At 43.7% G+C, this 25,765-nt stretch overlaps 1 protein-coding gene across 5 annotated transcripts; it reads right to left on the reverse strand.

Annotated features, from left to right (window-relative positions):
* Nucleotides 1-705: 705 nt before the first annotated feature.
* Nucleotides 706-24,288, reverse strand: LOC101946100 (glutathione S-transferase 3-like). 5 transcript variants are annotated; one of them, XM_065587789.1, is made up of 8 exons: nucleotides 22,840-22,976; nucleotides 12,808-12,914; nucleotides 11,756-11,807; nucleotides 9,907-10,039; nucleotides 7,801-7,942; nucleotides 4,859-4,990; nucleotides 2,477-2,548; nucleotides 706-1,628 (listed from the first exon to the last, which is right to left on the reverse strand). In XM_065587789.1, exons 2-7 carry the CDS (start codon nucleotides 12,892-12,894, stop codon nucleotides 2,492-2,494), a joined length of 603 nt encoding a protein of 200 aa, XP_065443861.1. In that variant the 5' UTR covers nucleotides 12,895-12,914; nucleotides 22,840-22,976; the 3' UTR covers nucleotides 706-1,628; nucleotides 2,477-2,491. The 5 variants fall into 5 exon arrangements, with proteins under 5 accessions (XP_065443861.1, XP_065443859.1, XP_005313577.1 ...); XM_065587787.1 differs by lacking the exons at nucleotides 2,477-2,548; nucleotides 22,840-22,976 and adding an exon at nucleotides 24,266-24,288; XM_005313520.4 differs by lacking the exon at nucleotides 2,477-2,548 and having other exon boundaries at nucleotides 22,840-22,975.
* Between the last annotated feature and the right edge of the window lie 1,477 nt (nucleotides 24,289-25,765).

Raw genomic sequence — 25,765 nt, forward strand, 5'->3', positions numbered from 1 at the left:
GGTAGACAGATCAGCCCAAAACTTCTCTTGGATGAAGGAAATACAGCCCTAATACTGAAATGTCTGGTCAACTTCAGGCTGGGGAGCTTCCCAGAAGAGCAGGGAATCCACTTGGGTGCGGGCAAGCATACTGTATTGTAATGAGTATGCTTCCCATTACACCACAATTGCCACATAAATTGGTTATTCTTACTGAGCAGCATCTCCCTTCCTACCCTGCAACTATTGCAGAAGTTGAGCAGTGCCAATAGAATGGGGAAAAATCTTTTTACCTATAAAATGAGCTCACTTGACAAAATTAAAATGTTATCACATTCTATCAGTGCGTAACTGTACTTCACCTGGCTCAAGAGTTGATAAACACACATGAAATCCCTCTGAAGATTCATTTTCCATGAAACCGTACTAAGAGCAAAACATGGGTTGGGGTAAAAGATGCATGCCTATTTTCTCTCCTGCCCCCCTGTATGCCTTGTCTGTCTACAATAGGAGGAGCATTAGATTATGAATTTTATTAACCCATATGCAATGGATAAGTTTTAGGAGGAGATGTGTATAGTTTGTATTTTGAAACTGGGAGAGAAAAAAGTTGTATCAGGTTATTAAAATCATGGGAATGTCTAAGCTCTGATGTTCACTTAACTTAAAACATGTTTCAACGATTAGATCAACAAATAATAAAAAAAAAGCAATACTACCCACATATGAATGAAATTACTTTATTAGGTTAAATACATTATATTTCGTATTATATTAAATACAAAAGGTCTTCCATGTTATTGTTGAATGAATATTTATGGAACAAGTTAGCTACAAGACGGCTACACTCCAGTGATAGACTGTCCTAAGATGGTTAATATGGGAGGGGGGGGGGGGGGCAGAAGGAGATAAAAGTTTGATACAAATACAGAATGTGGATATTTTAGAGCTATGATGTTTGTGTCTCACAAACTTGACTCACTTGAGAGATCTAGTAACATCCTCCTGGCTTTTTAAAATAATAAAAGAAAAAAATTTCTTGTTTTCCAGGGGTACGTCCACCATCAAAAAGCTAAGTGCAAGCGAAACAGAACCCTTTATCCCACTGAAATCTTATCTGGATTTTAGAGTAAACGCTTGGAGTTGGCAGAAAACGCTTATACTAGTGAAAAGTGATTACGCTGGAGGTTTCACCTTCCCCCAGAAAATCAAAATTTTCTAGTTAGACAAGGTGTGTATTCATTTCATTAACTCAGAACAGCAAGAGAAATTTAATAAAAATACATCTTACTAAATGTAGACAAGTAGCTTAGTAATTAATACTTGTATATTGTGTTTTCTATTTGTTATCCACCTCTCTAGCATCACATATTGTTCAGTTAGCTATTCCATTCAAGTGTGATGTACCTTTATCTGTAGTTTACCAGCACATGTACATTCTAAGCAGTTTAAGTGTGAGTATTTGCTAGCATTGAGCTCATCACTGCTATTTTAACCAGCCACATTAATTTGCTTACACATTAAAAGTTCATTTGGAGAACTCTCTTCACAGTCTCCGTGTATTTATCATCAGGGACAGGTTTCCTCTGGCTGCCAGGCTCCAGAAATTTCTTAACTGTGGGGATGTCGCTTATTCTTGCTTTAAAAGCCTAAAAACAGGAAACATCACAAGAATATTTAAAGGCCAGAAAGTGAGAAAAAAAAATTACATCAATTTGTGTTAAAGCAGAGGACTTGACTGAAGAGGGCAGTGTTTGGTTGCCATTTAACCCTAAGAATGCCAAAGTTTAAGGTAGACAAGGTGGGTGAGGTAGAATCTTTTACTGGACCAACTTCTGTTGGTGAGAAACAAGCTTTCGAGTCACACTGAGTTGTTCTTCAGGCCTGGAAAAAGTATGTAGTTTTCAGCAGCCAGTTCAGGATTCCCAACACATGGATGTGTCTCTTATGCTTGTCACCTTGTGCGCTCTATGGTTCGCCAACTGAGAAACCTAGAGGCCCCTCTAGGAAAGCTTTTCACAAAAGCCATCTGTGACATTCCCCTCTGGTGTTATCTGGACTGGTGATCTGCTAGGTCACCCCAATCCTTGACTCTGGGAGCCAGCCTTACCCTGTGAGAACCCCCACTCCTGGGCTGTTCACACACAGCCTCTGGCATGTAAACTGCTCCTTGAATTGTGCAACTGAATGACACTAGCCAATATCTCCGGTCCCAGACACAACCCTAGGAACCTCCGTCTTGCAGTATCCAGTTGTACCCGCTGGACATTGCAAGTTTATTCGTCAATTTAACAAAGAAATTGATATATCCCAAGGGGAGTCTCTGACACACTTCAAACCAAACACACTGCTTCAGGTAGAATAAACAAACAGGTATATTAAATACAAAGATAACATTTAAGTGATTATAAGTCAAAGCATAACAAGTCAGATTTGGTCAAATGAAATAAAAGCAAAACACATTCTAAGCTGATCTTAACACTTTTGGTGCCCTTACAAACTTAGATGCTTCTCACTCTTCAGCCTGGCTCTCTCCTTTGATCAGCACTTCAGTCGCTTGGTGTGGTGTCTGTAGATGTAGGTGGAAGAGAGAGAGAGAGAGAGAGAGAGAGAGCGCGCGCGCATGGCAAATGTCTCTCCCTTTTATCATGTCTTTTCTTCCCTCTTGGTTTTGCCCCTTCCCCCCACCCCAACCCTTCAGAGTCAGGTGAGCATTATCTCATTGCAGTTCCAAACTGACCAAAGGAAGGGGGGGGTGACTCACTCAAGAGTCTAACAGATTCTTTTGTTGCTGCCTAGGCAAGCATCCTTTGTTCCTGTACGGCTGGTCTGGTCTGGTCCCATACATGCCCTGATGAGGTGTGAACTGCCTCTCAGCTCTTGGACTGTTTTTGCCTGGGCTTATTTTTAAGCCATGAGGATACATTTTCAGCCTCATAACTACATACATAAAATTATAACCTTACTATAACAACCATGCTCAGTGTGTGATGAGCCTTCCGAAGACACCTAACATGACAAACTTTGCATTGGATACCACACAATCATTTTATAAAGATGAACATGGGGGTATAGGGTGATCCCCCAAGGTATAGAGCATCACACTCTCCCAGGAAAGGGTATTCTTACCTTGAAATGTATAAAGAATTTGCATTATGAACCTGCAATTCTGCATTGTTCAGGCAAGTGAGGGAAATGCTGTCCAGAAGACAGCACCAAATATCTTGTGGTTTACTGTAAATGCATGGCCTCATCTCAGGTGCCCCTTGTGATAGACCTCTCAGGTCCCCAGTAACTCCATGCAAGCTTGTCCTCTAGTCCATCAACAGTTTATTGACAAAACATAGTGCAAATAGTCCATAATAGAATCCCCAGAACACAGTCAATATCGCCCAGTTCTTGTTCTGACCATACCCCAGTGTCTTCCATCACAGGTAGGCTCATCGGTCCTCATCCATCCCTCTGCCAGGACCACCAACCCAGCCCTTCCTTCTGGGGTGCAACCCCACTCTTCCCAGTGGAGGCTCCCACAGCCTTTCGATTGGGAGCATCCATCACTCTCCCTGGCCTTCTTACTGTTCCTCAGGATCCAGTTCTCCATCTCCAGGAGATGTCAGTGGGTAAGCCCCTCTGGTGCTCCCACTTCTTTCAGCCCTGTCTCTCTGGCTTGCGGACACCAGCCAGAAAATGCCTCTTTCTGCTCTCCTGACTTCAACTGTCTCCCAGGAACCACCTTCTGTTTCTAGCAGCTCTCACTTCCTGCCCTTTTCCTGTCTCAGTCTGCTCAGTCTCTTTCTTACTAGGCCTCTTACATCCCGAGGTGCTCTCCCAGCCTGCTAACTGACCAAATGGGACCACCTGGACTGGAAAAGCACAGCTGGACCAGTAAATTAAGGTAAGTGTAACAGGGTAGCTGAACCCAGTTTAAAGAACCGACACCAATCTTACTGTAGAGAACAATGGAGGCCAATAGAAGTGGTAACAAAAGTAACAGAAGGTGCCCATCTTTGTCCCCATTTCTGGGAGAATAAATTAAGAAGTGTACAAATGATAAACGGGAAAACGAGAAGGGTTGTCACCTTGCTATGTTCAAATTGCAGGGGCTGTCTGTACCGTAAGGTACATGAGTGAAGTTGTATGGAGACTGATGTTTTAGGATCCAGAGTTCCCTAGGGCTTGTCTACATAGGCCACTTTAGGGAACTCTCCCTCCATCATTTTAGCACCAGTCCAGCTCCAGCACGGAGAGCTAGAATACACCAGCTGCTAGTGTTTTTAATACCCTGTTGTCAACACCTGCTCTGAATATCTACACCACATACTCTCACCATTGTTAGTATGGTGGAGCTCAACTAGTGCTAATGCAACAAAGGAAGGGCTCCCAAAAATTGAGAGTGTCAATGCAGTTCTGCCCAATTCCATCACATTATTCTCACTAGTGGTAAAGGGATCACAGGGGATATCTCCTGTCCTGTATCGACACACAGTGAAGGGAAAGCATCAGTTATCTGTAATTTTAATATCACCTCATACAAGTCACATCTTGTGATCTGGAGCTATCGTCTACTGAATAGCCCCAGAGAACTGAAAGGAGAATGAAAAGCCATTGTACAGAATATGAAACAAATTATATGTTCCTATAACAGGGATATCATTTTCTATTGGATCTATGAGGAGGTTTTCCAGAGGGAAGCAGTGGGGACTGGAAAGAAAAGGGATCAGATAAAGGATTCATAGAATGACAAAGTTAAGAGAAACACTGTTCATGTTTGTGCAGTGTTTTGAAAAAAAATCATCGTGCTACATGTGCAAAGGTTTATTTTTCAAATGGCCTTGAGACATTTCTGTCAAGCATTTGTTTTACTTGTTAGTGTAGTTACCTGTAATAGAGGGAACTCCGAGAGAACACTGGACTTCTTCTCTTCTACCATTAAAATGGCTTCAAGCAGATGAACATCCGCCCAGCTGAACTGATTGCCAACAAGAAAACTCTGTCCTTGGTCTCTTAAAATCTGCAAGATACATGCAAAGAAATGCCACAGTGTGGACACAAGGAACTCTAATCAGTACCTTTTAAAGTGCTTGAGCCAAAGCCTCACTATCTAGACCACGCACTTCCAATGAAGCTGCTGGGCCTCTTTGCTGCTATCTTTCTCTACCTTACAAGAGGAACACCACTAGGTAGGCCATGGGAGAAGTCAGTTCAATTCCTGCTCTGCCATGAACTTCCCGTGGACCCTGGGCAAGGCACAGAGGAAGGGACTTAGTTCCCATGAAGGGACTTAAATGTTGCAATGTTGAGTGCCACATATAAGGTGTAGGTGGCTGGGGGGGGTTGGGGGGGGGGGAATTACAGGAGTAACAAATGTAATTCACAGTGCCTGAGTTAGGCATGCAGGCTCCTATACAGTGCTTGGGGAGAGAGAGGTGCACTACAATGGGACCCACAAAAATCAGCTAGGCAGGGAGCTGCCTAAGCTAACCAATAGAAGATGCTGAAGAGAAGAGTATGTCCTAAGTCTTGTCCTTCTCACAGAGCTAGGAACCTAAGTGAGGGCTGCAGGGAGGCATCTAGCTCTGCTTGCAATCCACAAACTGGGGAAGATGGGGGTTCAGCCACTTAACTTGCATGCAGGGCCCAAAACAAAACTGGAAGAAGAGAGGAGGTGCTTTCTTTAACCTTTTGCCTAGCGCAGGAGTTCTCAAACTTCATTTCACTGCGACCCCCTTCTGACAACAAAAGTTACTTCACAGCCCCAGGAGGGGGGGACCGAAGCCTCAGCCTGCCCAAGCCCCACTATCTTGGGTCGGGGGGCCAAAACCCAAGCCCCACTGCTCCAGGTAGGGGGACCAAAGCCGAAACTCAAGGGCTTTAGCCCCAGGCAGGGGGCCTGCAACCTGAGTCTTGCCACCCAGGGCTGAAGCCCTCGGGCTTTGGTTTCGGCCCCAGACCCCAGCAAGTGTAAGCCAGTCCTAGCAATCCCATTCAAAGGGGGTCCCGACCCACAGATTGAGAACTGCTGGCCTACTGGTTTGGATACTCACCCAGAACGTGGGAGACCCCTGGTTTCAAGTTCCCCCTCCTGATGCAGATAAGAGATTTGACTATGGATCTGCCACCTCTGGGGAGTGCCCTAACCACTAGGCTATAGAATAGTCTGACATGGGACTCCCTCGTTCTGTCCTACTCAGGTTGTTCCACACTAAATAACTGAAGTAAATATTAACTGGGCCAGGGAAAGTTAGAATGTCTCTATAGCCAAGCAAGGATTTTGTGGATCATAGTGATGCCTAAAACTGGGACACAGGCATCTAAGCATCTTTATGGATTGTACCCTTAGCCTTTCTGTACCTGAGTTCCCAATGTGTAATATAGGAACAAATAGTGCTCCCTTATCTTCACAACATGCCTGTGAGGTAACTGCAATGAAGAGTGTGAGGTGCTCAGATACTACAGTGGTCAGGGACATTAAGTACCTTAGATAGGGAGATATTAATATGCAGCTGCTTTGTGAAGTAGGTATGTTAATATTTTGTAAGTCAGCCAGTTTTGGGTCACAGTTAAATATTTTTAAGTCTCCAGGACTGGCTAATAGTTGCTGTTTAACATCCTCCCTAGTTAATGATGGAATAGAAAGTATTTAATCACTGTAAGATATTAATACATCATTCTGCTTCTTTATCCAAATAAAATAGAAATATCAGATTACTTCTGCCTGTTCTACATCGTGATTGACAATTACCAACCTTATTTCATATCAGACCTATACCCCTGCTAAGATTTAGTTTGTTTTACTATATTTGAAGAATTCCTTCGGTCTTCAAACCTCTACTGGCCATAGATTTCTTTATTTGTCTGTTTTTTAAGCTTCCCTTATCAACTGTCAATTCCTTAACTGCCAATCTCTGCTCATTGCTATCAACCTCCCCATTTTTCTATTTGTTTTATATATGGAAATTTATTATTTCACTCATTTAATGTTTTAACCAGGTTTTTGAAGAACAAACCAACCTGAAGAAGCCTTCTTTCATGATTTTGGGCAGAAAGCATCTAATAGAGCATTTTTAATCAATTTCCAACTACACCTCTACCCCGATATAACGCGACCTGATATAACACAAATTCAGATATAATGCGGTAAAGCAGTGCTCCGGGCGGGTGGGGCTGTGCACTCTGGCGGATCAAAGCAAATTCGATATAACGCGGTTTCACCTATAACGCGGTAAGATTTTTTGGCTCCCGAGGACAGCGTTATATCAAGGTAAAGGTGTATTCACATTTTTATGTTTTACGTTTGTCCTCGCACTCAAGTTTGCTCATGATTGTTTTCAGCCTTGGGAAGTTGGTGCTTACTGGATGGGACTATATTGTGTTTCCACATAAGTTAAGTTGTGATCAGTTGCACTTAGACACCATCAGTTTTTAGTTGAATGATTAATTTAGCTATCGGTCAGAAGGAAATATTTTACAGAATTACCTCCAGTAGATTATAACTTATTGTCATGAAGTATTGCAATCTATAATTTTTAGAAATTCTAAGGATGTTTTAATAGTGGCAGCATGTCCTCCAGCCTGAAATTCCTCACTATAACACAATTGTTATAGGCAGAGGTGTAAGGTACTGCTCATCCTGTTCCTTCATCTGATTTTGGGTCTAACAGACCCCCACTAGAATTTGTCTTGTGATTTACTAGTTACAACATTGATCAAAAAGCAAGTCCTGTACTTCTGCCTTCTGTTATGCCCACTCTACAATCCTGCATTGCATCATTAAGAACTCTCAAGAGTAACATGAGTGAGCAAACGCATTTTGCCACACACCTTTTCATAGACTGGGAAGTATCTGTTTGTGGCCTTTTGGATTATTACAGCATGCTGCTTCTCCTTATTCTCAGCTGATAAGAAAGGGCACACTATAATTAACCCCATTAGATCAGTTGTTCCTTCCACATACATGTCAATCCTAAAGAGAAATAGAGATTGTCAGTTAAAATGCACTTTTATTTAGGCTAAAGAGGCATCACTAGTCAGCTTTGTTTTGCAGTAGTACAAGTATAATTATTTTCCTGCAGGAAAAGCTGCTTCTCCAGTTTAAGAAGGGAATCTGGTGTTCATAAAGAGACTGTTGGATTCATGCTATGGCCCTGACACTGCTGCTCCTCTTGCCCCCATCGCATGAGCTGATCTTAGGGATCTTAGTAATAGTAGGCTTTTTTAAACAACACTACATTGATGCCAATCAAAGTTTTGCTGCTGCCTTCAACTGGAGTTAGAGCAATTTCTTAGTTTATAGTAGACGGCAGTACCTAGCCAGATTTGATTTAGTGTAGCAATTTTCAGATATCCCCCTTTATTCAGTTTTCTGGATCAGAGATATCTGGACATTGTCTCAAAAACATAATACCAAAAGGATTTAACAATTAAAGATGACCCGGTGAGATGGCCTCCTTGGATCCATTCAGCCTGTCTCATTAGAAATTAGAGGCTCATCACACAAGGGGCTGGAGCATCCACAGGGAAAAATTTGTGGAAAAATTTCAGTTATGCTAACTCTAATCCCACCCTCTATTCTAAAGAGAGAGTCTCTTGAAAAGCTCTCTCAAAAGGACCCAATTCATTAATTAGGAGACACTTTTAGACACCAGTGCAAACTTTAGCCTCTGTCAGCTTCACAACTGGAGTCCTATTTAGCTTAAAAATTAGGATTATCTAGAGCAGATTACTCTGGAACAATCACTGGTAGCTCTTCTACACCTTCCCCACATATATTCTAAGGCACTTCAAAAAGTTTCAGCCACATGCAATAAGTAATAAGGTTGGCTACCATACAAGTGTGAATCAAGTCATCTGGAAGTAGGCTTAAAATGTAAAGACTGCAGCTCAAGTTAAATCTAGAGGTAATTAACAAGGAGGTATTCTGCTAGAAGAAAGATTCTAGGTGCCGACTTTCCCTCTTTCCCATGGGTGCTCGGCCCCACTCCACCCCTTCCATGAGGCCCCATCCCTGCCCTGCCCCCATTCCAACCCCTTTCCCAAAGTCCCCGCCCCAACTCCACTCCCTCCCTGCTCCTATTCCAACTCCTTCCCCAAATCCCTGCCCTGATCCCACCTCGTCTCCTGAGCATGCCACGTTCCAGCTCCTCCCACTCCCTCTCGGAGCGTGCTAATGCTGCCAAACAGCTGTTTGGCTGCGGCCGGGCAGGAAGTGCTGGGAGGTAGGCAGAGGAGCAGGGACGCAGCACACTCAGGAGAGGAAGAGGTGGGGCGGGGGGGAGTGAGGGGAGCTTGGCTGCTGGTGGGTGCAGAGCACCACAAATTTTTCCCTGTGGATGCTCCAGCCCCGGAGCACCCACCGGAGTTGGCACCTATCCAGAGGTCCAAGACCCCAGAGAAGCAGGTCACAATTAGACTGGTAGATACAAAGGAAGTAATTCGATTGGATGTAATTTCAAATTAACCCAAACATCTCCCAGTAGAGATTAAACACCCTTCCCCCCAGCTACTGAAGGAATACTTGAAAATGTACTCTTTATAATGCTGCTATATAATGTGATGCTACTTGAAGTCAACATCACACTATGAGAAGTCGGATTTTGCAGCAACAGGAATAATATTGAAGTTCTGGTCACCAAACCATTTTTCTTTGTAAGAGACTTGGATTTTAACTCCATCACCTGATAAACCCCTGCCAACTTCTGTGGTGGTTGCCTAGCCAGACTGATTAAAATCAGAGCATAGCAACTTACTGACTCAGATCTCAGTTAAATATAAATCATTAGAATACGATGAATTAGTGGGCCAGAATCTGATCTCAGTTACACCAGTGTAACTCCATTGACGCACCGACAACAGTTTACTAGATAAGCTTTAGTTGTTAATCAGTTGGTTACTACAAGAGACTGAGTAAGAATAGTGCTGCTACAGTACATTGCTCTCTCCTTCAGGTCCTTTCCATAGAGGTTGTATTTTGCTGCTATGTAGCTGAGAATTGCTCTGGTCTGCACCATCTTCATCCTGTCAATTTCCACCAAGGGCACTTGTTGAAAGAGCAGATATCCATCTTTGGAAAGGAAAAAGGAAACAGTCACATAGTCCCACCCCAATCTTTTATATTGCCCTGGAACTGGGGTCCAATAACGCTCTTATATGTAAAAAGCAACAGAGGGTCCTGTGGCACCTTTAAGACTAACAGAAGTATTGGGAGCATAAGCTTCCGTGGGTACTTGCATCTGAAGAAGTGAGGTTCTTACCCACGAAAGCTTATGCTCCCAATACTTCTGTTAGTCTTAAAGGTGCCACAGGACCCTCTGTTGCTTTTTACAGATTCAGACTAACACGGCTACCCCTCTGATACTTGACTCTTATATGTTTCCAGTTGCCTTCAGAAGAACTGCTACTTTGGTAATGAAATTGATGTGAACAGTCAATGGGAGTTAGTAACAAAATTGTAACAGTGGAGGCACTCAAAAGAAAATCATTAATTGCTGGAAGGACCCCAGCTATTTTCAGAGATGAAGGAAAGAAAGAGTTACTTTGGTTCAGCAAACCTGGTTTTAAAAATAAGTTCTCCCTCACCATGCCAAGGCTTGATTGTACACTTCAGCATTTAAGTTGGCACTGCAATACCGGGGAGGATAGCTACCTTAAAAGCATCAACAAGACTGAAGTATTTAATGCTATATTGACACCCCAAATGCCAACATTTAAAGTAACCTACATAAGGATTTTTTCCCAGCAGAATGGGAGCAGAGGTGGAAACAGAGGAGAAGCCGTTAATACTATTCTACACAGGGGCCTTCGAACAACCCAGGGATTGTGTTTAGATATTATGCATGTGTCTTGTATTATGCTTTATCACATTAGGATTAAATACCAGTAAAATGACCAAACTAGATAAATTGCTCAAAATTCTTAGCTTTTGTATTAAACACAAGATTTCCCAGGAAATAAGATGTTACCCTGAAGCACAGAAACTTAAAACTTTCTAGCACATGCAATGTAGGTTTGGCTGGCACCGCATATGCTGCTGTAAGCTTTTGCAGGGAGTTAAAAAACGCAGACAAATTATATAAAAGTGTTCATGGGAAGGGAACAAATCTCAAAATACCAATTTACTCCATGGAACTGCTTTTCTCATTAATAGGGAAAGCTCATCAATTCTGACATTATACAGTTCTAGAGAGAGTTAGGCAAATATCCAAGAGACTCCTATCATCCTGGTATTAAGGGATGCAAATAGTTATCATCAGTTCTGGTATGAGGAGAACTGCATGGTTTGTGAGCCAAGAACAAACAAAAGTCACTATATCCAGTTTCAACATTAAGTGCATACTAAAAATAACAGGGCCTGATTTGCCACATGGTAGCATTTCACACAGGTTTGAATTACTATACAAGGTACAAGAGTGTAAAATCAAAGTGACAATTTTGGTTTCACCCCTAGTGTGATTTTTGCTGACAGAAAGGATTAATGGCCATTACAAAGGCACTGGCTGACGTGGAGAGAGACAGAACACTGACACTCTGCCGGGTTAGCCTTTAGAACTCAGATACGTCTATTAATCCTTAGTAAGTCACTGTGACTGTCTGAAGAGCATGCTTGTCAGTGCAGGGCAACCTTCCCATCTGCCGATGTCAGTACTCCATTTCACCTCGCTAGTATGTGTATGGGAGAGATGCAATTGACTGGTCCCAAACTACCAAATCTGCCCTTAGCCCACCTTTTCCTAGACAAAGAAAAACTTGGTCAAATATTTCAGATTTCATCTGGACTCACCTTGTAAAAGCTTCTCATATTGTTCCCTTGTTTCCAAAAATTCTTCTTCAAACTGAAAAAAAGAAAAAAGCGCCACCCAGGATATGAACAGAGTTTTTTCAGAGTTCTAGTACCAAGAGCATGGTTACTATAAGGGAGAGCAGAGAGGCAAATGTTATAGAAGTTAAGAGAGAGCTTGGATAAGCACAAGAAGTTGGGGGAGGTCTAGGTTGGATATTAGGAAAAACTATTTCACTAGGAGGATGGTGAAACACTGGATTATCTAGGGAGGTGGTGGACTTTCCATCCTTAAGAGGCTTTTAAGGCCCGGTTTGACAAAGCCCTGACTGGATGATTTAGTTGGGGTTGGTCCTGCTTTGAGCAGGGGGTTGGACTAGATGTTCTCCTGAGGTCTCTTCCAACTCTAATCTTCTATGAAGTTAGAAATCTGACATCACACTAGACATGACTATGGCTAATGTCAGTTTCCTTTTACTAATTCACTTGCCTGTCTTTCCCCCTCTGCTCAGAAGATGTGCATTGCATCCAGCAGATCCTGATCAGTTTGCTCAATATTCCCTGCTCAGCCTCATACATATCAGAGAAGACAAAATGCTTTGGGATGCAGTTAATTCTCTGCCAGAACTAATCAGTCAGCTGAAGCTGCAAACCTTGAGTAGGAGTCTCACTGGTAAAAAATTGAACACCATGGAAGTGGAAAGACCAGTCCAAAAGAAAGATAAAGCAGACAGGTGGCAATCCTGCCTGCCCCAGATTGTGCATGTTACCACCATAACTGATGAGCTGGATATTAAACATTTCACTGACAACTAATGTAGCAAATATTCAGAATCAAACTTATTCTTTAGCATAGTTTAAAGTGGCTTTGCCAAAACACAGTCACACCCCTTTATCTACCCAGATTAACGCAACATCTAGTGCAGGTACTAAGAACTGCTGTTTTGCTCATACACAGTTAATTCCACTTTATTTTTTGTTTACCCCACAAAGCTTTAAGTTTGACCTTTGAGGCAGGCATTGTATATACACAGGTTCAAGATACCAAAACAAACCTCAACCCCAGCAGCTGCTAACAACCAGCGAATCGATTCCATTTTGCCTCTCCCATTAAAGTAGTAAAGTTTGGGTTTTCCAGCCATGACTTCAAATCTTCAGTCACCTGATAAATACATGGAAATGAAGAATTACTACAAGGATCTCCTGTAAGTTATTTTTATAGAAATGGTTTGCAGGATGCCTGTCTGAGATGATGAAATGTTTTCTCTAGAACTAATTCAGCATCTCTTCAAGTAGTTTTTTCTAAGTTGAGCTGTTTTTACCAATGTATAGCATTTAATTGCATCTGAGTATTTCTTTTCACTCCAGGAACTTAAGAAAAAGCATGAGCAATATAAGCACTGATTTCCTAGAGCTGGAAGCTGCAGCAATGGCTCTAATATGTATCCATTTTCGGATTTTATACTCCTGCCCATCACTGTAGTTTGAGTGCTTGCCACATAAAAATCAATTGCAATAGCAAAGTTCCTAGCAGATTTCATGGAGTCTCTGGCACTTCTCCCTTTTGGTGAAAAGGAACCAAAACCAACAACTCTGCTTGGTAGAGGGGTTTTGTGGCAAAAGCCATGGGGAGGAGGAGAGGAAGAAGAGGGTCAGTGCTGAATGTCACTCTTATAGTGGTCTATTCTCAGTGCACAGTGTGTACTATAACTAATGTGCAGCATCCCCTCCACACATTACATATAAACATTATAGTCATCCTACATCAAATACCTCCAGAGTGAATTTCGTAGCATGGGTTTCTCCACACCAAACAATCTTTGTAGGTGTGAAGGGACACATACTTTAGAAGTGCTACACAATGCAGAACCAGAATATTAGATCCCCGTAATAATATTTGCAGTAAAATCTCATATCCAGAGATTTTTATGACTGGCAAAAAAAGCATTCCTTGGAATGCACGGACAAAAAGCCTAGTTTGGAAGGCAGCGAGAAAAGGAAACTAAAGAATAAGTTAAAAATTTTCAACAAAAGCAGTAACTCCCACTGCTAGTTCAAATAAACCAAACACCATAAAAACATTAGTGCTTGAGTAATCCATGCCAAACTGTTGATTGTGTTACAAATGGCCCTTCCCCCCAAAGCAATTCAGCCTAGTTCAAGAGAGACCACGTGTTTTTTTCCAATTTATTGAAAACGACAACAGGATCTAAATATATGATCCTCAGCAACATTTACAGCAAGTAAGTAAAATCTCACTCCCTGCTGGGTGGTCCAGTGCGACGTACTGGTTGCGGTCAGATGAATTGATTTCTCTAGCTAGAGTGTCACCACTGCACCACACAGAGAAGCTCTTAACACACTCATATATACTGTAGCTCAGTGGTTTTCAAATTTTTTTTCTGGGGACCCAGTTGAAAATTGTTGATGCCCGCGACCCAACGGAGCTGGGGATGAGGAGTTTGGGGTGTAGGAGGGGCTCAGGGCTGGGGCAGAGGGTTGGATGCGGGGGTGAGGGCTGCAGAGTAGGGCTGGAAATGAAGGGTTCAGGGTGTGGGAGGGGGCTCTGTGCTGGGGTGCAGAAGGGGCTCCAGGTTTGGGGCAGGGGGTTGGGGTGCAGGAGGGGGTCAGGGATCTGGGCTGGGGCCGGGGATGAGGGGTTTGGGGTGCAGGAAGGGGTTCCATGTTTCGGGGGGTTTTCAGGGCTGGGGCAGGGGGTTGGGGCACCAGGGGAGGTTCAGGGGTGCAGGCCCCGGGTGGTGCTTACTTCAAGCGGCTCCTGGAAGCAGCAGCATGTCCCTTCTCCTGCTCCTAGACGTAGGCGCGGCCAGGCAGCTCTGCACACAGCCCTGTCCGCAGGCACCACCCCTGCACCTTCCATTGGCCGCAGTTCCTGGCCAATGGGAGCTATGGGGGTGGTGCTTGGGGCGGAGGCACATGCAGAGCAGAATCCCCTGGCTGCCCCTACGCGTTGGAGCCGGAGGGGGACATGCCACTGCTTCCGGGAGCCGCACGGAGGATCTCGAGGGCTGGATTAAAACAGTTGGCGGGCTGGATGTGGTCCGCCACTCGTAGTGTGCCCATCCCTGCTCTAGAACATCCCTTTCTAGCCCTGGTGAGTCAGGATTTACTGGAACTTTAATGATTTCTTAGATCGGCAGTCTGTCACACTGGTTAAGACTTAATATAGGAGATGGATTTCTGACTGGTGTAAGTTTGGGTCTGTCAAGGCTGGATCCCCACTTTGAACTTTAGGGTACAAATGTAGGGGCCTGCATGAAAACTTCTAAGCTTAACTACCAGCTTAGCTCTGGTTCTACTGCCACCATTTCGATGGATTCCATTCCTGGGAAACCTTGAAAAACCTTCACCAAATCCCTGGTGAATACAAATCCAAACCCCTTGGATCTTAAAACAAGGAGAAATTAACCATTCCCCTCCTTCCTCCCACCAACTCCTGGTGAATCAAGATCCAAACCCCTTGGATCTTGAACAAGGAAAAAATCAATCAGGTTCTTAAAAAGAAGGTTTTTAATTAAAGAAAAAGGTAAAAATCATCTCTGTAAAATCAGTATGGAAATTAACCTTACAGGGTAATCAAACTTAAAGAGCTCAGAGGACTCCCCTCTAGTCTCAGGTTCAAAGTACAGCAAACAAAGATAAACACTCTAGTAAAAGGTACATTTACAAGTTGAGAAAACAAAGGAAAACTAACACGCCTTGCCTGGCTATTTACTTACAAGTTTGAAATAGGAGAGACTTGTTTAGAAAGATGTGGAGAACCTGGATTGATGTCTGGTCTCTCTCAGTCCCGAGAACGAACACACTCCCAAACAAAGAACACAAACAAAAGCCTTCCCCCCCCCCCCCCCAAGATTTGAAAGTATCTTGTCCCCTTATTGGTCCTTTAGGTCAGATGCCAGCCAGGTTACCTGAGCTTCTTAACCCTTTACAGGGAAAAGGATTTTGGAGTCTCTGGCCAGGAGGGGTTTTATAGTACTGTACACAGGACAGCTATTACCCTTCCCTTTATAGTTATGACAGGGTCCATGAATAGTGTCTCGTTTCTCTCTCTGAATAGCTCTTATAGCAGCAAGTAACCATTCAAACTTTTTAAATTGCTGAGCTAAACTGTGCTGCCAGGAAAATTATGTGCTGAATAGACTAGAGTTTGGCTCTCAGTAGGAGCTGAATTCCATTCTGCAGCCATAAGCCAAGAGAGTGTAGAGTTCCAACTCCAGCAGTAAGTCAGCTAAGTAATTGCTCTCACCAATGGAAATTGGGCCAGCAAAGGATATTACCTGACTCTCCATTACCCTGGGACCAACATGGCTACATCAACTGTGCTTATAACTGCATAATGGGAGGTCTCTGCTGATGTGGAAAATGCTTCCGTCTGTACGGAGGTTTCTGAACCACAGGTGCAGTGATCTGGGAAAGTGTATGCTGGCATGTGAATAATAGACTACAGTTTTCAATGTTGCAGTGTCCCTCTTGAATAGGGAAAAAGTGGCCTGTGAACGGCCTTGAAGATAGCTGTAGTATTGCTCAAGACAACTGCTTGTTAGTTAATGGACATAAAAACAAAAGCCAAATGCCAGACTCCTGCTAGTTACTGATGACCCAGGAATAAAAATGACTGAAGCTAGCCAGCTGCAACAAAGAGTCAGGGGCCTGCTCCTATTCTCTTAGTCAGTGGAAACAAACATTGCCCGATAATATTTGCAACCCTAATATTGCAGCTTTGTTTCAGTGCATGAGAACCTGTGATTATTCTACTGCCTAAGCTGAGCAAAATGCAAAAGTAAGAGTCTTCACCATTTATGCTTTCAGTGTGTTTTAATGGTCTACGGCAGTGATATTTTCAGACCTCAGTGGTTCAGGGGCCAAATTAGTGATCAGCATTACCCAAAAGAGCCACAGTAGTGTGAATTCATTGTATCACTTGCTATAGTACTATTCATATATAAACAGTATAACGGGAAATATTTAGTTACTATTCTCATAGGAAATAATGTAATTGGTTAATAAGACAGTAAAGCATCCTGATTTAATTATAACCAATCAGTGTTTAAATATGTGCTGCAAAGAGCTGTAGGAGATGCATTAAATAGCCACTTGCGGTTTGTCAGCCACAGTCTGAGTATCACTGGTTTATGGTGTCGGTTGTAATACAGATAAAGACAGTTAAAAAAACTTTTTTTTTTAAGTTGGTTAAGGGGTTACACAAATTTGTTTTTCCTAAAGTGAACTGTGAGACTTATGCCCAAATGCAGAGCAATTATTAATCTTTATAAAAAAGATTTTAACTTTAACATGCCCAGGTCTACTAAGCTGGGTAGTAGAGAGCACACACCTTTTCAAAGTGATGGATGCTAGCTTCTTAAAACACAAACAGCCTCACAGTCTGATCCAAGGCCCACTGAAGTCAGTGAAAGAGTCATATTGACTTCAATAGACTTTGGACCAGGTGCCTAGCACTCACATAACAATAATGGGTACAAGATGGGCATCAAAGCACCTCTGCTGTGTAAAGCTAAGTTATAGGCCTTATTTAGATTAGGGAGGAAAAGGTACCCTTTTCCCAGCTGTTAACCTGATTGAAAGCTCTACTTACCACCAACACAGACACGGTATAACCCAGGGGTCGGGCAACCTTCAGCACGCGGCCCATCAGGGTAATCTGCTGGCGGGCCACAAGACATTTTGTTTACGTTGACCATCTGCAGGCATGGCTCCCCGCAGGTCCCAGTGGCTGTGGTTCGCCATTTCCAGCCAATCGGAACTGCAGGAAGCAGCGGCCAGCACATGCCCGCAGAACCATTGGCCAGGGCCTGAAGCCACAGGGATTTGGGATTTTGTTTGTGTGGGAGAAAGAAGAAAGGACATGTGTGTTTGTGAGGGAGAGTGAACAGCAGATGCTAGGACTACTCAGAGAAAGGGGTGGGGGAGATAGTGTACATATAAATGAATAAAGCTTAGAGTCAACATTCTGTCCTCCGAGCCTGGAGTCACATAGCAGATCTTGATCCTGCTTCTGCTCTTCCTAATGCCATAAGGAAGAAAGCACATAGGACAGGGGTGGGCAAACTACAGCCCGGGGGCCACATCTGGCCCTTCAGACATTTTAATCTGGCCCTTGACCTCCAGCCGGGGAGCAGGGTCTGGGGCTTGACCTGCTCCACATGTGCTGTGGGTCCGCATGGCTTCCAGAAGCAGCAGTATGTCCCCCCTCCGGCTCCTACGTGTAGGGGAAGCCAGGAGGCTCTGCACATTGCCCCTGCCCCAAGCGCTGCCTCCACAGCTCCCCTTAGCCCGGAACCACAGCCAATGGGAGCTGCAGGGGCGGCACCTGTGGACGGGGCAGCATGCAGAGCCGCCTGGCCGCACCTCCGTGTAGGTGCCGGAGGGGGGACATGCCGCTGCTTCCGGGAGCTGCTTGAGGTAAGCACGACCCGGAGCCAGCACCCCTGACCCTCTCCTGCACCCCAACCCCCAGCTCTGATCCCCCTACTGCCCTCCGAACCCCTCGGTCCAAGACCGGAGCACCTTCCTGCACCCCCAGCTGGAGCCCCCCCATCCCACACCTCAACCCTCTGCCCCAGCCCAGAGCCCCTTCCTGTACCCTGAACTCCTCATTTCTGGCCCCACCCCAGAGCTCACCCCCCCCAGCTGGAGCCCTCACCCCCTCCAGCACCCCAACCCCCAATTTCATGAGCATTGATGGCCTGCCATACAATTTCCATACCCAGATGTGGCCCTCGGGCCAAAAAGTTTGCCCCCCCCCGACATAGGGAGTACCAAATATCAGACACTAACACCATAAAACCAGAGGGAAGCCTACAACAAAAGGAAAACATTTCCAAGTAGCATTTCAGCATCATTCTTTGTAAGTAGGATGCATCTCTGACCTTCCACTCCTACCTGCTATTTTTCTGATTTTATTCTTTCCCTTTGTGATGCTGTATAATTGAATATGGTTATTTATATCATTGATATTACCACCACTGTTATACAATTGCAACAAATCTTGTACAAAGTATGTCGTAAGGTGTCAATGGAAAAGTAATGATTTGCTAAGTATGATTATCCTGTTTATATGCACGTGTCATCTTTGTATCTAAAGTTATGAACATTGGCCAAAGACTTGTATCATATACAGGTGTTGTTTTACTGGGTAACACCCAACAGATAAGATTTCCTTCAAAGCCAGGTGGCTGTATGTTAATGGCCCATGAAGGGCACTTCACTAACAATGGGCCATAGAGGAAACTCATCCCACCCAGTAAACCTTCCTGTGGATGCCTCAGTAAGAATGATCTTCCAGAAAACACCATCCTAGCCACTATGGACGTTGAAGCCCTCTACACCAATATTCCACACAAAGATGGACTACAAGCTATCAGGAACAGTATCCCCGATAATGTCACAGCTCACCTGGTGGCTGAACTTTGTGACTTTGTCCTCACCCACAACTATTTCACATTTGGGGACAATATATACCTTCAAGTCAGCGGCACTGCTATGGGTACCCGCATGGCCCCACAGTATGCCAGTATGGCTGACTTAGAACAACGTTTCCTTAGCTCTCGTCCCCTAACGCCCCTACTCTACTTGCGCTACAGTGATGACATCTTCATCATCTGGACCCATGGAAAAGAAGCCCTTGAGGAATTCCACCATGATTTCAATAATTTCCATCCCACCATCAACCTCAGCCTAGATCAATCCACACAAGCGGTCCATTTCCTGGACACTACTGTGCTAATAAGCGATGGTCACATAAATACCACCCTATACCGGAAACCTACTGACCGCTACACTTACCTACATGCCTCCAGCTTCCATCCAGGACACACCACACGATCCATTGTCTACAGCCAAGCTCTAAGATATAACCGCATTGCTCCAGTCCCTCAGATAGAGACAAGCACCTACAAGATCTCTATCAAGCATTCTTAAAACTACAATACCCACCTGCTGAAGTGAAAAAACAGATTGACCGAGCCAGACGAGTACCTAGAAGTCACCTCCAACAAGACAGGCCCAACAAAGAAAATAACAGAACACCACTAGCTGTCACCTTCAGCCCCCAACTAAAACCTCTCCAGCGCCTCATCAGAGATCTACAACCTATCCTCAAGATGACCCTTTACTCTCACAGATCTTGGGAGACAGACCTGTCCTCGCTTACAGACAACCCCCCAACCTAAAGCAAATACTCACCAGCAACCACACATCACTGAACAAAAACACTGACCCAGGAACCTATCCTTGTAACAAAGCCCGATGCCAACTCTGTCCACATATCTATTCAAGTGACATCATCATAGGACCTAATCACATCAGCAATATCATCAGGGGCTCGTTCACCTGCACATCTACCAATGTGATATATGCCATCATGTGCCAGCAATGCCCCTCTGCCATGTACATTGGCCAAACTGGACAGTCTCTACGCAAAAGAATTAATGGACACAAATCTGACATCAGGAATCATAATACTCAAAAACCAGTGGGAGAACACTTTAACCTGTCTGGTCATTCTATGACAGACCTGCGGGTGGCTATTTTACAACAGAAAAACTTCAAAAACAGACTCCAATGAGAGACTGCTGAGTTGGAATTGATATGCAAACTAGACACAATCAACTCAGGATTGAATAAGGCCTGGGAATGGCTGAGCCATTACAAACATTGAATCTATCTCCCCTTGTAAGTATTCTCACACTTCTTATCAAACTGTCTGTACTGGGCTAGCTTGATTATCACTTCAAAAGTTGTTTTTTTTTCCCCCTCTCTCTCTTACTTAATTGGCCTCTCAGAGTTGGTAAGACAACTCCCACCTGTTCATGCTCTCTGTATGTGTGTATATATATCTCCTCAATATATGTTTCACTCTATATGCATCCGAAGAAGTGGGCTGTAGCCCACGAAAGCTTATGCTCTAATAAATTTGTTAGTCTCTAAGGTGCCACAAGTACTCCTGTTCTTTTTGTGGATACAGACTAACACGGCTGCTACTCTGAAACCTGTCAGTAAGAATGGGCAATGCAATGGTCGCACCTGTAAGTCAAAGCACATAAGGACACGTGATATGCTCATGTGACCCGTTCTTCGGTCAAGGGTTTACGGTAGCTGCGCTCCCCTGCTAGAACCTCCAAACAAGCTCAAGGTTCATTTGTAGGAGAACATTGGGTAGTCAGGATTCCAAGACTCTAGTAACTATCCACAAACAAAGGCTGTGAGCTTTGAGACAGTAAATTTTCAGGCACCCGGTGTAGGCCAAAAGCCTAATGGGAAGAAATTGTCTCAAGTAAAATTGTACTCCATTTTGCTTATTTTGCCTTGTACTCCATTTTACTAGCTTTGAATTAGTACAATAAACACTGCATGTTGCCTTATCCCCTTTTAAGAGATTCCGTGTGCTTCTTATAAGCATAAAAATGGCAAAGGATATAAAAGACCCCCAGATACCTCCATTTTGCCTCTTTCCTGCCCTGATTCTCAGGACTGTGGATTTACATCAAAAAGGAGCATTTTGAACTATGGATTTTGGACCTTCCAATCTTTTGGAAGTTACCAGAGAGACTTTATAATCCTGAAGTCTATTCCATCACTGCTACAAACCTGATATAAGGACTTTGCAATTATTTGTATGAATATGATCTAATAACCATTATTAATTAATTTTATTTTATTATTAAACATTAAGTTATTAAAGGATTGGTATCAGTGTGATTATTGGATAATATTGGGGTTATATATTGACCTGGCTAAGTGGCTGATCTCTTCAGATTAGAAGGACCCCTTTTGATTAAATTAGGTTTCAGTAGCCACTCATCAGAGTATCTGGGTGGTGAGCTAAGAGCTGGAATGCCTAAGGAAATTGCTTTTTTGTCTTCTTGTTAACAGGGGTGCTTGAACAATTTGTACAGTGGGGGTGCTGAGAGCCACTGAACCAAAATGTAAACCCTGTACATAATGGAAACTACTTCAAGCCAGGGGGTGCAGCAGCACCCCCAACACTCCTAGTTCCAGCACCTATGCCTGTTAACCAGTGTGGTGAGACAGAAGTTCACTTTTGTTACTGGTATAATCTAATGATAGAGTAAATCACCAGTTTAGGGCGAGTCTGCCCTATTTCTCAGCAGTTTGTCCTGAATTTGGCATTCTCAGCTTTGATCCACTGAGGAACAGTGACACCCCTCCAAGAATGCAGTTCTCAGATGGATGGAAACAGCACATCCCAAGGAGGCTGCTACAGACAGTTGGGTTTAAATAAGGAATCCCAGCTCTACATAAGATTGCCAGCTGTTAGGGCAGGTAGTCCCTATGCACATATGGCCAGCAGCAGGGCCATTGGGTGCTGAGCAGAGCTCTGTCCTGCAGTCTGTTCCCCTCCCGGTTGCTCTCTAGCTCAGAGACACCACACAGGCAGTTTCCCTTGCCCAGCTCCACAAAAGACAGAGGAGCGCCACATATAAAATTGGCAACATTTTCCCCGGTCAGTGTTATATGGGGATTTACAGAGCCAGAAGTAACAGCTGTTGGACTCTCCCTGAAATATGTAAAGTCGGAGAGGTTCTCGGAGGTGGGGTGGGGGGTCACTAGGGTTGCTCTGTGCCCTCCACCCCCAGTTGTTTCATAAAACAAGGATCAAACTACATTTTACAGAACCCCAAAATAGTTCGTCTAGCCTTAAAGCTACAGGCAGAGACTGATTTGCTTTTATATAGAGAAAGGTACATTATAACACTCCCCCCCCCAACTGCATTTAAACACCCCCTCTCCCCGACAAGAGAGTTGCATTAATGCAACTCCTACTAAAACGAAAAGGATTTGCCACACAGGCCTAACAACGTGCATAAAACGGCCCCTGCACCAGCTGCACAAAAGCAGTCGACCTGCACCTAACGAAAGGATCATGCACCGCGCCCCACTCCCCCCAAATGCTGCAGGAAGCTGAAATGACCCAGACTCGGCCGCAACCATTGCCCAGAATCAAGCCCAGCCCCACACAAGCTACAGGGGATTATACATAAAAGCAGGACTAGCTCAGCCCCCGGGGGCGCAAAACCTCTTACCTGCGGCGCGCGCGCGGAACTACAGCTTCCAGCCTGGGTCCCACGCACTAACCCCGCCCGCCTCACGGTTTGCAACACCAGTGGGCGGGGGCAAGCGGGGAGAACCACCAGTAGAGATGCTGGTAATTTGCAAATGCTGCAAAGGCTTTTGGGAGAGAAATATAGTGCAAACATTTGGGGCTGTCTTTGGATAGGATCGCTTTTCACCACTCCTTGTGTCTGTTACACACTAAACTGCACTAACTGTACTTAATTGGTCCCATAAGCACCAACTAGCTATTCACCCTAACTGTAAAACCTCCGTGTAGACCAAGCTTTATATAGTGAGCTAGCCCCAGTATGCTTTGGATGTGAGGGCGATCTGGCTGCGACATCTGTCACCCCATTGATCGCCAGGGTTGATTCGGCTGATCTGGCTGGCTAGGCGGGTGTCCCCTTCCTCCCTCACCGCTCCATGTGCGTCCCTCCCGAAGCTGCGCGCTCGGTCGAAGAGGACGACCTCCCAGATAGAGGAGTACCGTTCTTCGGTCAAGGGTTTACGGTAGCTGCGCTCCCCTGCTAGAACCTCCAAACAAGCTCAAGGTCCATTTGTAGGAGAACGTAGGGTAGTCAAGCTTCCAAGACTCCAGACACATCCAAGTGAGGCGCTGCATGTGGCAGTCTGCCTTTCTTTTTCTTCCATTCCTAAACCAGGAAATTTTAATGTTATGTTTCAGCTACAATGAAATTTGATCAGGACTGGCTTTTAGTTGTATTACGGTACTGATGCGACAATAAAAAAAGCAGATCTTTTCTATAGTAATTTTACATAGGGGGAGCTGAGACAGAAATTGTGATTTGCCCAAAAATCACACAAAAAGCATGAGGTACCACAATAACAGAAATACAAATGAAATAATACAGCATAGAGAAATAGTGAAAGTCTGCTGACATGTAGGTTACCTTGTAGTTCTATAGATGGCTGTTTAAAATGCATATGAAGATAGGGGTTGTTAAAAGTATATGGGCAACTTTATGTGTCATGTCCTGGCTTGAGTGTTTAATCAGGACACCTTAACATTCTGCTGATGTATTTTTTCCCCAGATGGAACAGTAATAATCTCTATTAGTAAAATATTTCTAGGATGTTTTATTTCACCATACTGCAAAACAAGATTTTGCATTATTAAAAATATTTTGCCTTAGGCAATTTTAGATGTAAACATTAAAAAAAAAAAAAAAGGGGGGGGGGCAGGGAAGTCAAATAGTTCTAGGTGTCCTAAAAAGTAACCAAACTTGCAGTAACAATGACCACCAGCAGCACTGAATACTCAACATTAACACTGAGCAACTCAAAACCAGAAAAGCCCTTTTCCTCTCTCCCAGGAACAAGTCTTTCAATCTTCCTCACAATCTCTCTCTCAACTACATGGCTTTGGCACCATACCTAGAAGGAAAGTAGATTCCGGCTGTGAACCAAAGGGTGGACTGAGGTGGGAAGTAAGTTCCAGCAACCTGTGGCTCTTAGAGTATCCCCCATCAACAATCTCCTTTGCTTTTAAAAGAAGGCAGATCCAATTGGAGCATCTCCACTGACCACAGCTGTGGCAGCATATCACAGGTGATCTCATATAGGCAGGTCTTGGGCCATTTAGAGCTTTATAAATCATAATGAACATCTTAGAAATTATCTAGGCAGGAGCACTGGTACCATATACTGCTAATGGTATACCTCATTTAATAAGGATTCTGTACCAGTTTCAGTCTTTGAATGGTTTTAAGGCCAAGTCTCATGCCACATGCTCAAGGAGGCCAGGGGGTGGGAGAGCAAGCCTACCCCACACACAAACCACAGCAGTGGCTCCTGAGCCCAGCTCCATACTTTGGGCATTGCTGCTGGGTGGTTGGGGTTGCAGAGCCACTGAGGTTTGGCCCAGCCATCAATCTCTAACTCTCCAACACTTGTCACCTGTTGGCTTTAATGGAGAGGATCCCAGTGTTTAACTGTAAGGGACAGAAGCTTAGAAAATGTCACATATTTGGATGAAGATCATAACCCAGAACTTGCAGGCAAGAAGATCTTTGGTAGAAGCAAAATTTTTAATGCGAAATTCAAAAAGGGATTAGTTAATTATTTAAAAATATAATTAACAATCCCTAGATATTAGCATCTGAATGAAAAACATAACACTTAAGTCAACATCTCTTCAAGAATAACTTTATTCTGGGCAGGAGGCTCTTTACACAGAAGGAATTAAACAGTTTAAACATCCACCCCCACCACACAATCTTCTGGGTTTTCATTTCTTTCAATAAATATTTTTCTCCCCATTTTATAGTATGTACTTCCACTAAAGCATTTTTAATGAATCTGTAAACAGTGTGGGGAGGGTTTCAGTACTAATTTCATTTTATTTATCTGCACATAACTTAAGAAAATCAAGATAATACAGATTAATATGCCATCCAAGGTCTGACTCCTTCATATTAAGGTCATATTATTACACGAGTATGAGACACTATAAATTGTAAAATAATTCTAAAAATCAAAATCATATACTTAGCATAAAAATGCTGCAGAACCTGCTAAGAGATAGGTAATATTTTGCATGTGATATGTTTTCTTACAAATATATTGCTTTTGGTCAGGTTTTCAATGTAATATACAGCCCCTACTTTTTTCCATCTAAATGGCACAAATCAGAGAAAACAAAACAAACACAAACAAACAAGATATAGCCCAACCTGCAGTCCTTATTCAAGCAAAAAAACCCAAAACAAAACAAAAAAAAACCCCTCTCATTCATCTCAGTGTGAATTTGCCGGAGTAAAGATTACAAGATTGTGCCCATGATACACTTGCTACTGAGTGAATCTATACATCTATAAAATAAATCTGTTTAATTTAAAACTTGAGTAGACAATTTTTGAATGTGAGCTGTTTAGG

Source organism: Chrysemys picta, chromosome 3 (genome assembly GCF_011386835.1).
Source record: "Chrysemys picta bellii isolate R12L10 chromosome 3, ASM1138683v2, whole genome shotgun sequence".
Lineage (NCBI taxonomy): Eukaryota > Metazoa > Chordata > Testudines > Emydidae > Chrysemys > Chrysemys picta.

Coding starts and splice junctions, on each gene's coding strand:
- LOC101946100 (XM_065587787.1), bottom strand. CDS start 12,894: ATGGCTGGAAAACCCAAACTTTACTACTTTAATGGGAGAGGCAAAATG. Junction 11,808..12,807: donor TAGCAGCTGCTGGGGTTGAG/GTTTGTTTTGGT, acceptor TCTTTTTTTCAG/TTTGAAGAAGAATTTTTGGA. Junction 1,629..4,858: donor CGGAGTTCCCTCTATTACAG/GTAACTACACTA, acceptor TCCTGTTTTTAG/GCTTTTAAAGCAAGAATAAG.